This window comes from Ornithodoros turicata, chromosome 2 (assembly GCF_037126465.1).
Source record: "Ornithodoros turicata isolate Travis chromosome 2, ASM3712646v1, whole genome shotgun sequence".
NCBI lineage: Eukaryota > Metazoa > Arthropoda > Arachnida > Ixodida > Argasidae > Ornithodoros > Ornithodoros turicata.
The window spans coordinates 104,824,909-104,839,942 of NC_088202.1; the positions used below are offsets into that span (position 1 = coordinate 104,824,909).

Sequence of the window (15,034 nt, forward strand, 5' to 3'; positions counted from 1 at the left end):
TAGATCGCCCGCGAAAAATTCGTGAAGGAACACCATTTTTTCCTTTATTTTGTTCATTGCGCTTCTTAGAAGACGCGTATTTCCTTCATCCCCAACGGGAGAGGGGGAAGGAGCACAGTGCCGCCTCATGCGTCGAAGATGAGCTTTAACTTGCGGAAGCAAAACAAAAACAAATGTATCGGGTGACTCTATCGGAACTGGCCTTATCTTGGGTTGCATTTTTCTGTTTCCTTTCAATCTTTTTCCAGGACGCGAGAGGCGATGGTGTGCTCTTTTAAAAAGTTAATTAATGAAAGTTAATTAAGACATTGCCTTTGGACTTTGCTAATGCCCTGCTAAGGAGTGCCCTTTAGCATATGCTATATTGCAATTGATTTCATCTTGGAAAAAGTGGATATATTTTTAAGAAATCTATTCACACTTAGCGTGGACACCCTGTATCTAGATGAATGAATAAAGGAATAGCTACGAAACGCTGCTGCACAGATAAGAAAAAAAAAAAAGAAAGGACTACAGAAAATCGCGCTTTTTTGCAGGTCTTTACATTTCCGGTTTAACCGGTTTTTGCTCTTCAACGCATACACCAATCCGGACAATTCTCACGTGCAATAAAGCGGACATGAAGTTTGAAGCGCCTGGAGCAAAGAGTCTGACAGGCAGCTTCGAGCAAAAAATGTCGAGTCTTTCCCAGTATCTCATCTTCCCCCACCTTACCCTACTTCCAAGGCTTTTGTTTCTTCAATCTTTCAGCATCATAGCCCTGAACCCTGTCGACGATACTTCGGATTTGAATCTATGACTTCAGGTCCAGTGCTACGAGGACCCACAGACGATCTACAATGTGTTTATTTATAAAAGCTATTCTAGCTAGCGTCGTCTTCCGTGACCGCAGAAAAATTACTGCTTAACCTCTGGTCGTCCAGGATGAATTCGGTGACGTCTCGCTTGAGCCAACGTGCAATGGCATCGTAGTGATCGGACATCCACTTTATGTTGGTTTGTGCTTTGCGCTCGATCCGCTGGAAAGCCAATTGTACACCCTTGAATACCATAGTGCCTTCGTTGTACAGTGAGTTCACCTGCGAAATACACCAGTTGTCGAACCTCAAGTTATGCATTTCACACGCTAAGTTACATCGGACCATAAACGACTACGAAGACCTACATTGGACAATTCTGTAACGGTGTTAATGTTGTTGAAGACAGCAAACAAGATATCCGTGAATCTCTTCGGGTGCCTTGAAATATGAAGTATCTCTTTTGTTTTCCCTGTCATGTTCAGAACGTGCTTCGCTTACAATTTCTTGAGTGACTTCCAGTTGTCGAGAAGGAAGTCCATAGCGACAGTTTTTCCGAAACTATTGCGATTTGTAACTTCGCTGAAGATTCGTGGTACAAGGTTGAAATGTCGAGATGAGAATTCGTGCAGATATCTGCGTGTGCAAAAGCATCTGGTTGGAAACACGAACGTACAAAGACTATAGCGTGTGTTGTTAACGGCAGAGTATTCACTTGTTGTGAACACACCTGTAAATGGTCGAACGAGACTGCGAGCACCCAAGGGCTATTATGATGTTGGTTCTTTCTGTAGGGCTGCTTACATACTTGAGCCGGTTGTACAGGAACTGCCACACGCTCATTCCACCGTCTTCGACCACCGTACAGAACACAGTCACTTGATGTTCAGGCAATAATCTACCGAACGTATAAATGCGTGTGTGTATATGTATGGCAGGGAAAGAGCGAGAGAGAGAGCCATATTGGCTATCAGATATCTATTGTGTTCTTGAGCAAGAGAGGGTCGTGAGCATGGTTACTTCAAGGACGACTCCGCTTTGGAGCGGTAATAGCTATACGACAATGCACTCTCTGCAATTTAATAACCACGGTCTTGGGTTAAATTTTTCGGTGGAACTAAAAGCGATACAAGTATTTTATGGGGATTATATCCTTCACAAGATGTCGCATACATTTTTTGCGTAAGAAACTTATGCAACAAAACGCTTCGCCAGGATACAACAGCATACAATCTGCGCGGAAATATAGCCGTAACACAGCTTTTTAGTGACTTATTAGTGAACGCGATTAACAGCACTACAAACAAACAAAAACAACACCACGTGGAACGTCACTTATATTGAAGCGCAATGTGTGTGGAACCAAGAGCTGTAATTGGATGTGTAGTTGTTCACACCACGCTTGACTTCTCTGTATCAAGTACACTACCTCCATAGAAACTACTCGGCCCATTCACTTACTGCATACATTGTGACCAGTTACGGGTATTTTACGCACTTCCCTGTATTAACGCTCCTGATTTCATCCATGAGATTGACATGACTCACGATTTAGCAGCGAACTGGCTAGACTTGTACAGCTCGAAGGCGTGCCTGGCTTCTATCACGCACGGACCGTACCTGTACCTGCATGCCCACTCGTAGTGCAACGTGCGTAGCTGCCTAACGGAATGAATGTCACAAAGGAATACAAAAGTGAACAGTATACACGTGTGAACTGTTGGACGTTGTATTCACTGACCTTTTCGCACTCTCTTCGGCGATAAATGACCACTTGAAGCTGTGAATGTGATGGATCAGAAGTCGAGTTACAAACAACTGAAAGAGAAATCAGGAGCTCCGTACAACATGCGCGGTTTCACACAGGTAACAGGCGGTTTTCACAGGTATCATGGAATACCTTCCATTTCTCCGCGACATCACCAGCGGAAAGCATAGCTTCGACATAATGCCAGCGTTTGGAGGCTGTCAGCCACGGGAGTAGTTCTTTTTCCTTACGTAAGTACTCAGTGGCGTGGAGGGCAGTGCCATAGGGGACGAGGCCCTCGCTGGAACGATTTTAAAGAACGAAGAACAACAATCGAAATGAAGTCTTAAAACTAGAAGGCCACTGCCTGAAAGAGGCCTTTACCGCAACAGACAATTATTAGAGAGTTTTAGTACATCGTACGCAAAGGCGATAGCGTACGCAACAGATAGCGTTGGTGATCCTGCGCATTCCGCGAAGCTCTGTCTCTTATGGGCGTGCGCAGAACCATCAACGCTATCGATTACGTACGCAAAGGTGATAGCGTACGATGTACTAAACCTCTCTATTATCATAAACGATGCGGAGCACACCGGGTGTTTCACGAAAATCCCCCAGCTGAATAATGCAGAAACGGCTGACGCCACCGAATTACTTTCAGTTTGGTAAACGTCCTTGAGACATTGGCCAACAGATGACCAGTGAGTGTCTAATTGGCATACACTCATAGATTAATTAAAAATTCTAAATTTGAAGTTTTTCTTCGGATGCTTTTGGCACCTGTGCCGTGGCGACCAAGACCTGCAAACAAAAAGAAGAAGAAAAAAAAGAAAGAAAGAAACGCGTCGACACTGAGTTTTCGAGTAATTAATTGGTTTCTGTTTACATTTTTCTTTTTTGCGCGGAGTAGAGCAGCAATGCGCTCTACGGCTCAGCTATGAGGTTCTTCATTGCATGTCCATCTCCATCTTACGATTCATACTCGAGTGAAATGAGTTTGTGCCCTTGAAAACACGAGCTTGCAATTTGCATGACGTTATAAGCAACTAACTTCGGGAAATATCAACTTCGAAAAATATAACCAGTGTCTGAAATGGTTATGCCTCCTCAGTCTGCACGAATGTAAATATCGAAAACACGGAACCCCGCGCGAGCGCAAAGCGTTTCTGCTGTCTTACGGGACAATGCAGTGCTGTAATATAGTAATGTCCGAAATGGATATTTCTCTCCATTCAATTTCTGGCCACTTTGGTTCGTTAACCTCCATCACTTGCTTAGTGTGTCATAACCCTAAAAGCCGATACTCTACAACCAACTACGAAGTGAGTTGCTTCTATAATGCACACGTATACGGGTCGCTGTTAGAGGCTGCAGGTAGACTAAGCCCAGAAGCTAAGCTAAGCTAAGTCCAGAAGTGTTCCGTTCTGACTAATCTGCCGATACAGCTGTGCAGTGAAGTGCGGCTCTCCTCTGTCGTTGCCATAGCTCACTCACCTTGCTAGGTCATAGAGGTCGTCCAAGATTCGTGCCCTGTTCATCATGCGAATGTTCTGCAGACAGGATAATGAACGCTTGATGAGGATTCGTCCAATCCGCATCAGATTGTATCTCAAGAAATTGCACTGTTCAAGGGCACAACGGATGTGCTACTAATTCATTCCCGGCGATAGATCAAGACAGTTCCATTGGGCTTAAGGGATTCCACTAAAGATCGGGGCAACCCCTGGAGCGCGGACTTTCATGCAATGCAGGCACACTTTCTCATAAATTAACGGTAGGAATGCTTTTGGAAATCGCGCGGTCTGGAGTGGTCTTGTGTGGCATGGCCTCTCTCTCATTGGTCTGATGTTCGATGACGTCACAGCTGACGGGATGCTCGTCTGTGGAGAGTTCACTCGTCACTTATGTGTTGATACTTTTGAAATTAATGTGTAACCTGTTGCCGTCATCATATATCATCTACACAGAAAAAGAAAGAAAGAAAACAATAAGCTTCTGGGGAAATGGGAACCTTCAAAGTATCACGAAGCCCCCTGACACTCCGGCACACTCAATGCCTTTCTACAGGAGTACTCTTACCGGGACGGCGTTTGTGTCCATTGACACACGAAAATGGATATCCTCATTTTAGATTACCAGCCAACCCATCCGAAAAGGCGCAGCATCGAATGCAGCATCCGCCGATGATTAGCTAATCACAATTATTTAGCACAAAAATTTCGATCAGTCGTTAAAATAGTTTTAAAAACTTACAGGGGCTTTACCGTGTCTTGTTCGAGTGATAATAAATTCAAATAATGTCACGCCCAAAATGCCGCGTGTGCAGTGACAAGAAAGGGATACATGGACTGGACAAGTTATGAGAAGACAATTTAGGTGACGTGCGTGGGCAGAAACACAATGGTGAAGTCTTCGCCCGTATCGCTGAGGCATTGAGCAATTCCGGAGTGCGCGAAAAGATACATTAAAGCCAGATCGCCATTGTCGTGTGTCAGCGGCACGAACTCCTTTCCCTATGGGGCCCTTCAAAACCGCAAAGGAGTCCTACTTCAAAGGAGTTATAGCCTGTCCGTGTGCCACAGGTATTAAATATGGTTTGTAGCACTTTGATACATGCGGCTCATTGCATGCACTACCCTGGTTGGCGCGATACAAACCCTTCGCGGCGTCGAGCTGTAACATCAGAGGAAAGACAACATAGGCTGTTTCTATTCTTCCTGGTACACCACAGGATAGTAGAAAGGACCGCATAATAATAACAGCTACTGTACAACAGACTCACGTTGTGGTAAGTGTTCAGCTCCATGACTATAAGGTTCCAGTTTCGCACGTCGTAATTCACACGGTAATAGCCGAATCCTCCAACGTTCAAGATCACCCAATCATCATCCTTCGGATGGTCTGGAAGATTGGCTTAAACAGATAGGCTTAAGATATAGTCACTACACAAACTTTTCAGGGCTATCTCCAATATGCAAGGACGTGTTATGTTGTTAACTATCAATAGAGAGCTTTAGCACGCCGTGTTTTAAGAAGCTGACTGCTTCATACTTTTGCAGTATGCATTCCTGCCGGTCGGACCAGCGTAAACTAGTCTGTCGTTTTACAGCATAGTAGGTTTACAGCATAGTTGGTAAATGCTATTGATCCATCGACTGCTAAAGCTCCACTACATCACTGAAACGCACTAAAGGTGCGCTGTGTATCTTTAAGTAATGATGAGTGCGGTGCGGGTATACCAGCGGGTACCCGCGCAAGTTTGTTCTTCGCGGGTTTGTCTTTCGCGGGTTGCGGGTAAGGCGCGGGTAGACACAAACTGCCTCCGCGGATTATGCGGGTATACCCGCAATATCCGCAGGGCAAAGCCAACCCGTCGGCTTTTGGTGTACGGCCCGATCCATTGCGAATATTTGACCCAAAATACTTTCCAAGACGTTCCATATCCAGACCCTCCGTGGTGCGTGAGATGATGACAGCTTTGTCATTTACTGGAACTGCGATCTATGTGAGAGAGGGAGTGCCAGGGTCCAGCTGATTCAGAGACCCGGAGAGTGCGACTCGAGAGGGTTAGTTGTGTGTGCAATGAAGACTGTGGTAGGGTATCGCCCGTATCGCCCTTGGCGATGAATCTCATCACCCTTCAACCCTTCATCATCTCAAAATAAAGTTGTTGTTGTTGCTGTTGTCACTCTGACTGTTTGCCACATAGGGCTAATCATAGGGTCATCTTTCGATACCACGGCTGGTACGCTTCGCGTTAGTAAGCTGGCAACCATGTCAGCAGACGCCACCGTTGGAGAAGTGGCTCGCTAACGGACAGTATTCCCAGCATCGATAAATCTGTGGTATAACTAAACATGGTATAACTGAAACATGCGTACGCATTGGGCTGCGGGTACATTGGCGGGTATGCGGGTACGCTTCGCTATGTGCGCGTTGCACCAATGACATTGCTGCGGTGCGGTTGCGGGTACGAATTTTCATACCCGCACTCCTCCCTATCTAAGCATACCTTCAGCTGACGTCAACCAGAAAACCGTGCTCTTATTTTCGAATTCCATTCTCTCGCCAATGGTGTACGTGACTGGAATTTCCCACAATGCGTTGGACCCGCTAAGCAGGGTGAAGAATACGTTAGTAGGTAAGTGAGCACGTGCCATATGTAGCAACCTCTGCTTACTTGCCACGATAAGGTGTTTGAGAGATCACAGCCATCCCCTTGCCATACGTTCTATGAAGTGTCACAAGAGGGAAGCCGGCGTTGTGAGTCCAGGAAAGGGCGAGAGAACCGTCAGGTATGGTGTTGACGTTCGGCTGTGATACCTGAAGCAGATATGCACTGTACAGGGTGGAAACTGCTCCTGGTGCTGCTAGTTTTCCTGCTGATCGTTATATCGTAATTTTTAATCTTGGTTTAGTAGCATTTTATTCCAATGTCAACAAGTTTCATCTCCCTTTATAAAACAACCCTTCGTCACTTCGTTTAATCCAAATGCCCAAATTTTAACCCATGATTCACAAGTTTTAAGCCATCAATATCGTCCATCACAGTAAGCGAAAGGACCGAGTGTAAACTAACGGGAATGGATTGGTGATTCCGGTTTTGAGAGCGACACGAGGTTGTTGATAAGCTACGGTTCGTACGTGATGCTCAAGTGCCGCAACATATGTTATTTTGCGAGACCCGTGCTTGTATACTGTAACGTAATACCCTAGGCACACGGCAAATTTAATGCATTAAACGGAAAGGCATTAACTTCACCTCCTAACCAACCATCAGGTGAAGTTAATGCCATTCCGTTTAATGCATTAAGTTTGCCCTGTGGCAAGGGTATCAGTGAGCATTTGGTGGGACTGGTATGTATTCTGGACGGACATCAGGGGAACATCGACAGACGAGCCTCTGTATGGAAAGTATGTCTGAAAACGTAGGGAGAACCTCAGTCGGTGATGGGATTCGGTTCCGCACCCTCCATGTGCTACTGCCACGTCTCTAAAACAAAATTGAAGCATCCACCACCAACGAACATGGCCCTACTGCTGGTCTACCATGTGCTAGAGGTGCCGTGAACGGCCAATGAACAGGAGGAGGAGGAGGAGGAGTGTCGTTGGGAGGAACCCGAGAGGTCTGCCTGCCTGATTAGGCGGCATGTTTCTCGGGAAGGGAAAGGTGGTGGAGAGGAGGAGAGGAAAGGGTGAAGTGGAAGACCGAGCGGAATCCGCTCGGGGGGAGGATAGCTGCGTCCATGGGCCGACTTCAGGGGAACTGTGCCGGCATACGCCTATTACACATCTGAGGGAAACCCAGGAAAAACCCCAGACGGCACAGCCGGCCCGCGGATTCGAACCGCGGACCTCCCAGTCTCCAAGCGCACGCGTTACCGCTGCGCCACCGGAGCTGGTGCCAATGAACAGGTAGGCGCTCATAAGGGATTCATCGCGTTAGGGCTCTTACGTCATCGGCAGTGGATATATCGGCTACGTCCTTCTCAGTGTGTGGTTGTCTCCGTGTTAGTTGCTGTGATGGCATGATAACCTTGTAAACCTTCCTTCTAGACCATATCGGCACGACTAACCTACCAATAGACTCGGAAAATTGCGAGTAAAAGTTTCGAAGGGCGACAAGTGCTACATAGCTTGGACTGATCCCTCTGGTTTGAACTGTAGCGGACTGCATGGAGTTTCGCGGGATAATATTTATTAATCGCGGATAACAATTACAGCATCGGGATTAAAAATTACGGCAAAACGATTAAACGCAGCAGGAAAATCCGTATTTTTTGCTGGACTAGACTGTGTTACGTACGTTCGTCAGCTCCACCCACAACTCATCTTGTGAAATCGTGCTGTACTTCCGCGAATTAAGCAATACCTACAAAAGGACATACGTGATGGTGTATAATAAGCGAATACGAGAAATATGGACTCAGTCTTATAGTGTCGAATTCACTAATCGCCGGAACTTAAACGTCACGCTATGTTTTCCATTTTCGTCTTTTTTCTTTTTTTGCATTCAAAAGGTGGTTTTGTTTAAAAGACGTAGAATGAATTCTAAACGGTGTTTGTCGCATCAAATTTCCATGCGAGGAATGACGTAAAAGGATACTGCCTTCGGTACTGCATATGGGACATGCCCGAAGCAAACTAACACAATGTCTAAATGTTAAAGATGTTAAAGGCAATTTCTATCTTACCTTCAATCTGCTCCGAATAAAGTGTGGCGGTAAGATGGAATGAAACATGCGAAGCAGTAGTAGTGCCTGAAAAGGCCATGGGATAATATCTTAAGCAACCAGCATTCTTAATGAATGCTTCACCTTCTGAGATGCAAAACTCTCGAATGCGTGGTGATGAGCGACATGCGCGCCAAATGTGAGCGGATAGGTTGAATGGACGGCCTCTTTCGCAAGCAGCTGATGCATCTTGAGCTCCAGCGTTTCTTCATCCTGTGTCGTCAACAAATCTGTGAAAGCGCGAATAGAGGACAGTACCGTATACAATTGCCATGATAGCATGTTGGTACCTTTAGCATGTCAAGTCCATCGTCCCCTCTCAGATCGTAACTGATGAATTCACACAATGAATCTTCCAGCCAAAAGTCTTTCGATGAACTGAAGCTTGTAATCCCACCTATCCACTAAGAAAGCGGACAATGATTTACCGCCCCCAACTGATCGCCGGATTATTGCGGATAACGTATCGGTCAAAACGTTTGAATAGCTCTAGCAGTGTCAAAAGTTTACAAATGCCTGAAAAGACAGTGTTGTGCTCCACTGTGTGGAGAAGCGTCAAGTCGTATCGGCGCCAAAGCATTACACACACACGCATCAGCACGTCCTACGAAACGACCGCATACGCTGTCTCGTGATATTCGGAACAGTCTGCCCGGATGTCCCAGTTTCGACGCGTGATTTACTGTCTCAGAAGTGCACTTGCATATATCCTATGCAGTTCTACGATGTTTGTGTTCGCAAAATATTTCGATCAAGTAGTACGCGTGATATGACTAGCGCGGTTCATTCTTTTCAAAAGGTACTCTCTGTAATTCGTAAGTTGCACAGGACAACCGAAGTTGGACATTTATTGTTGTCACTTAATATAAACCTTTAAGTCTGACTGCAATAATTATAGATGCCGATAGACACACCCCATATGACAGCAGCACAAAGCCCTAGCCAAGATTGATTCTTCATTGCGTTACGTGTTCATCATTCAGCAACACATATCTCTTAACTGTCTCGTACTTCCACCACCGTCCACTACAAAGTGGTCTCCACTGGTTCAGCTGAAATCCAATTTCAACTGAATTTCAACTCTCCGCACCAATTTTCGTTGGGGTTTGGCCTAACAGCTCCACCGCCTCCAACCGCCCCCTAGATCACACCCCTGGGTGTGCCACAGGAAGAATATTGCTGGTGTCTACTAGTGCTTCATATGCACGTGCATATGTCTTATCCCATGCAGTGATAATACTACTTCCACGCGGTAATATCAGAGAGCATCAATTTCTCAGGCTTTCACCTTCAGAGGTGAAAAAAAAAAAAAATAGCAGTTGGGCTAAAAAATAGCACTCTACTTTTACACCGCCAGTTCGTACCAGGCATCAAACTCGAAAACTCAGATCTAACAACATGTTATTATGTAAGTACCTGTTTCAGTATAGACATCGATATCATCATCTCACTTTGTTCTGATGCTTTCGCGTCTAGTACTGTACTTGGGAGAACCACAATGCCGAAGCTCTGCTGAGCATCAATGTTTGTAGGTGGTACAACGATATCTGCGAGTAAAGATTAGTTTACGAAATGGCCAGGGCCCAAGTACCGAAAAGTACAAAAAGCGACAAAAAGTCAGGCGATTTAAAAGGGGAGTAATTGCTTCTCAAACGACACTTTTTTTCTCTGCTGAGAGAGTACGTTCCTGTCTTACCAAGTTTCGGCAAAGGATAGCGCTCGGCGAAGTACTTTTCAAAATTCTGCAAGCATGTAATTGCATATCGAAGACAAATCTCAGCTTTGTGGCTGCTTGCGTTTTCGGTCCATACTTTTACCTGCGTAGAAGTGAATTTTGCTTGGGTCAAGCTTACATCGTACCGACGCCTACGTACGATTCCCTTCGCGATGTGAGAGAAATCTGTGACCGCCACTCCAAGAAGGTATGTCGGGATCGGTGGTGTTCGCAGGAAAACGTCGTTGACATAGTTGACGTGGGTGCTGTTGATTATGAACAAAGGTGAGCAAACGTTCGCATTATGCAGGCGAGAAATATGTCGGGATGAGAAAAGAGAATCAGCTTCTGGATGACTGCAATTGACGGTTCCCGCCCTCAATTACCGAGGTTGGCCGCAACTTACACAGTTCGACGGAACCCGTGATGCAGGTTTCAAGCAACCTACAACTACCATCGTTAGTACTTGAGCCTACAACTATACATATGTACTTGCGTAGAGGTGTGGGGAAGGTCCAGCAACTCGAGAGCAGCAGGACATGCGCAGGGCTTTTATCTTGGGGGTGTTGGAATTTCGTAGAGACAGACGATTGTGGATGGAGAGACGATGGCTCATGACGCGCACCAGGTGGCTAGTGGCGTATATATTTACATAAATTGTTCCAAAGTTTCAGGAGGAGTGTATTGGAAATCTCTTTGGGGGATATCTGTGGCGCACACTCCACGTACGCTACACCATGCTTGGCTGCCGCCCAACGATGTGAGAACTATACGATAATGAGCGACGCCACAGTTTTAGGTTCATAGTCAATTTTTTGTCCACTTGAGGGCGTGCAAAGGTGAGTGTTCTTCTCTTGAAAGGCTCCTGGGGAAAACCACTTTCCTTACATAAGGCTAAAATATCAAGCAATGTTGTCCAGGAGTTCAACGCCGACCCAAGACTTCAGCCACTTCGTGGCATGGGATAGTTCATTGCATACGTTAGGAGGACACCATTCGTATGCCGGAAACGAAATCACCAAGAAATAATTCACGCCTGAGGAGATAGACATTTTCATCGTTATTGACGTGAAGCCCTCTACCAATAAGCACGATGCACAATGAGGTCGATAGCTGTTCAACATAACGTACGTTAATTAGGGCGATTCACTGTTCTACGGAACACGTATTTTATATCGAAATGTACTTCGTGGTATCAAAGCCGTTAGCATACCTTACTTCCATTCTCAGTATTGGCATATTAGAGATGCTGTTCAGATCCTTCCGTCGAAGAACCTGAACATCGAATGTTGTCCTAAACGTCGGATCGTCGAAGCATGGGAACAAGTGGCGAGCGTATCGCGTCTTCATGTGCGTCAGGGCTATCCAACTGAAGAAAATGTATTTTGTAAAAGCGATATACAGTTATAAACAAAACGGATTAGAGGCAGTGCTTGCCTTTTTGTGCCATTTTTCGTTGTGTACGTAGCCTTATGAAATCCAATGGCATCAGTAGACAGTACTCCCACGAAAGTAAACGACAAATTGTACGTGGCGTTCGGTGTGAGGCCTGTTACGAGTTTGAGAGCCAGGACCTGAGAAGAACTGTTCAGCACTATTTTCTTGACGAGCTGTTCCTCCAGGTGAACAGTGCCATTCTTGGTGACATTCTTTGTAATGTGCGCAGTGTTCACCTGCAAACATTGCACCTGTCATTAGGGTGGCCCACGCCGAGGCAAAAAGTATGGTTCCTCACCTGAATCCCCGCAGCATGCAGAATAATCCTACGAGTCTCCTCCACACATAATATCTGAATGTGCACCATGCCGCTGAACGCAGAATGCGAATCGTCCTTGTGCGGATGTAAAAGCAAATGGTAATGTTGCGGTACGATGTCCCCTGGCAGGGATGACGACTGAGGCATGTAGTCTTCACCTTCATTTCTTTGAGTGGCCAGAGTTTTTTCTTTGCTTACGAGAGTGCTGCTTTCAAATGTTCCCTCCTTGTCAGTTTCTGCTACGCGGGCTGCCTTGTTGTTGTCTTCCTTGAGTTTGCTGTGCTTCTTGTGGACAATAGGCAGGGTTCGATTATGCGTAAATATAGTAGTAATTGCAGAAGATGGGACCTGGGAGAAGACGTGAACATTTGTACTTCGAAAGTACCTGCGGGCGTCGCTTTATTAACGAACACTATACACTGCGAAAATCTAAGTTGAATGTAGGCTATACATATAGACATGCAGTTCATAAAGTTTCCGCATTACGTTCGACGTTAGTGCGCACTAATTGCAGCGGACCTGTTCACACTGTATGACTAGCACTTCGAAATTTTCTAATTTTGTTACCTCCGAAACAATGCAAGTGTTTGCCTCCCATTGTGTGAATGATAACATTCGTAACGATCGATGCGCAGTCTCATTTGCTGCATTCTAAACAATCTGAATGGCTTCTTTTAGCGTTTCTTGGCAATAAAGATGAAGGTACAAAAGTATGAGTTTCGGGTACTCTTACCCAGGAGACGACGCCGAGTGTGTGGGGGAAGGCCACCGGTGTGGATTCTTCCCGTTCAGCGTAGACAAAGAAACCAAAGGTGGCGACAGCTGCTGTGGCGATGAAGGCAAAGCCGAGGAGGGAGAAGACGAGGCCTCTGCTATGGGGTAACGGATTCTTTTGAAGGGTGCAGCAGGAATTGCCCTCCCAGGCTGGGTTGTCAATGGTGTAGGTGCTGAGTGGCTGAGACTCCAGCATCCTATCAGCGGAACCCTCAGGGTTCACCATGGTTCTGCGAGTGGTTTACCGTTTGTCAGCGAAATGTGCAAGGCGCAGGAACACGTTTTAAACAAGACCACTAAGCCAGGGTGGCCGTTTCTCGATTCAGCCTGTACTTCCGTAAGGTGCTGGTGCACCGAACAAGGGCAAATAAAGAACAATAAGGCAGACGTGACCCTGACGGACATGGCAGAAAAATGTTGAATAAGCCATTCAGAATGCACGGAGCATAATGCATAAGTCACGTTATACTTCCAAGAAGAAAATTTGAGTGTTTGTACTTTTTACTATTGGCCTTCACTCTCTTATACGCCATACTGGAGTTCTGGTATACAGGCAATCGGAGTACGTATCTACTCGGAGCTTCTACAAGGTGTTACCCTATAAAAGTCTACCCGCGCCGGCATGCCGTGCTCGCCAATTACTCAATGCAGGCGGTACAATGTGTTGCCTACGTATAAACCACATAAGGACATTCATTCATGGCAAATATCGAAGTGATTGAGCACCGTTACGCAAAGTTAGAGCGCAAAACGGGAGGTTCCCGTAGGCAAAGCAGCCAAGATGGCGCCTCTCAGTAAGCAGACGGCATCCCTTTTGGGTGTCGTCTGCTGAGTATGTCGGCATTTTTCGTACCTCACGTTGCTTACTTCTGAGCAAAATACGACAGTTACACGAAAGCGAAATGAAAACTGCAGTTCCATCCAGCTGGCAGGATATGCGACACGTCGTCGTCTGGGGAGCAGCATGGTAAGTGCTCTTCTAAACGCCGCCATCTTGATTGTTTTGACTACGGCAATTGCACGTTTTGAGTTATAACTTGGTGTTGCGGCGCTCAATCACTTCGAAATTCACCAAGATTAAATGTCCTTATGAGCTTTATATGAAAATCGCGCAATGTGCCACCTGCATTGAGTAATTGGCGAGTACGGCATGTCGGCACTGGTAGACATTTATAGGGTAACACCCTGTACTTTTCTCGATGGAATATGAGATACACTACAATGCTAGGTTGCATTACCCGAGTACAAATATTGAGCGCTTAACGAAGACGTCTTTGATGAATTGTATGTTCTACGATGTCCCTGTTACCCTCTTGCTGCTAGGAGGTTCCTCAACGGCTGTTGTAGTAATCAATAATATATTTTTGATGTTTTGTCCGCGGATATATATCGCTACCTTTGTTACCTAACAGCTAACGCATCTCCTCACAGTGACATAATATGAGTGACAAGGGACGCAGTTGCGTCGCCGCTTTGTGAGCACCTCGTACCTATAGCCTGTGATCAATATAGAATGGGATGCTGTGGAACGCGATCCAACGAAGTAGCAAGAAAATGTTATTACATGTTGTTACAGTATATTGCAGAGAAGTATGCGCTTGTGGTGACCGAAATATAAATATAGAAGACAATCTTACCATAGGGAACAACCCAGCCCAAATGGTTCGCGCACGAGGCAGCTGTCACGTTCAACAATCTTCGGCTGTCACATGTCCGGCACTTTTACGCGGGCCAGTATCGTGACTGTGCGTGGCGTATGAATTTATACATCTGTTTACACTAGGTTTGAGTCTGGAAAAAGGACAGAACACATGGTGAAACTCACCATAGCTAAACTTCGAAGGCAGCCATCGCAGATACGGGACAACGTCTCAAAGTAGCTAAAAAAAAAAAAAAACTATTGGATACGTATGTTTGTGACCGTCATTGATGCTTCACGATGGTTATAACCATTGGTCAAGCAAGAAAGAAGGATGGTCGGATTAGAAAACTTACATTTATCGAACAAGGCGG

The 15,034-nt window shown here is 45.7% G+C and overlaps 1 protein-coding gene across 1 annotated transcript; it reads right to left on the reverse strand.

The window, feature by feature from the left end:
• Positions 1-828: 828 nt before the first annotated feature.
• Positions 829-14,765, reverse strand: LOC135385903 (aminopeptidase Ey-like). Its single transcript, XM_064615521.1, has 23 exons — positions 14,659-14,765; positions 12,981-13,251; positions 12,227-12,595; positions 11,929-12,164; positions 11,705-11,860; positions 10,652-10,757; positions 10,474-10,594; positions 10,194-10,324; positions 9,068-9,181; positions 8,862-8,990; positions 8,739-8,804; positions 8,351-8,416; positions 6,725-6,867; positions 6,557-6,657; positions 5,327-5,457; positions 4,039-4,094; positions 2,698-2,845; positions 2,539-2,615; positions 2,346-2,459; positions 1,528-1,695; positions 1,299-1,433; positions 1,166-1,238; positions 829-1,079 (listed from the first exon to the last, which is right to left on the reverse strand). The coding sequence occupies exons 2-23, from the start codon at positions 13,245-13,247 to the stop codon at positions 864-866; spliced, it is 3,123 nt and encodes a 1,040-aa protein (XP_064471591.1). The 5' UTR covers positions 13,248-13,251; positions 14,659-14,765; the 3' UTR covers positions 829-863.
• Between the last annotated feature and the right edge of the window lie 269 nt (positions 14,766-15,034).

Excerpts from the sequence above, each read along its gene's own strand:
- LOC135385903 (XM_064615521.1), bottom strand. The coding sequence starts at position 13,247 with ATGGTGAACCCTGAGGGTTCCGCTGATAGGATGCTGGAGTCTCAGCCA. Across the intron at positions 12,596-12,980 it reads CACTCGGCGTCGTCTCCTGG|GTCCCATCTTCTGCAATTAC; the intron begins GTAAGAGTACCC and ends GTCTTCTCCCAG. Across the intron at positions 1,080-1,165 it reads CCGTTACAGAATTGTCCAAT|GTGAACTCACTGTACAACGA; the intron begins GTAGGTCTTCGT and ends TGTATTTCGCAG.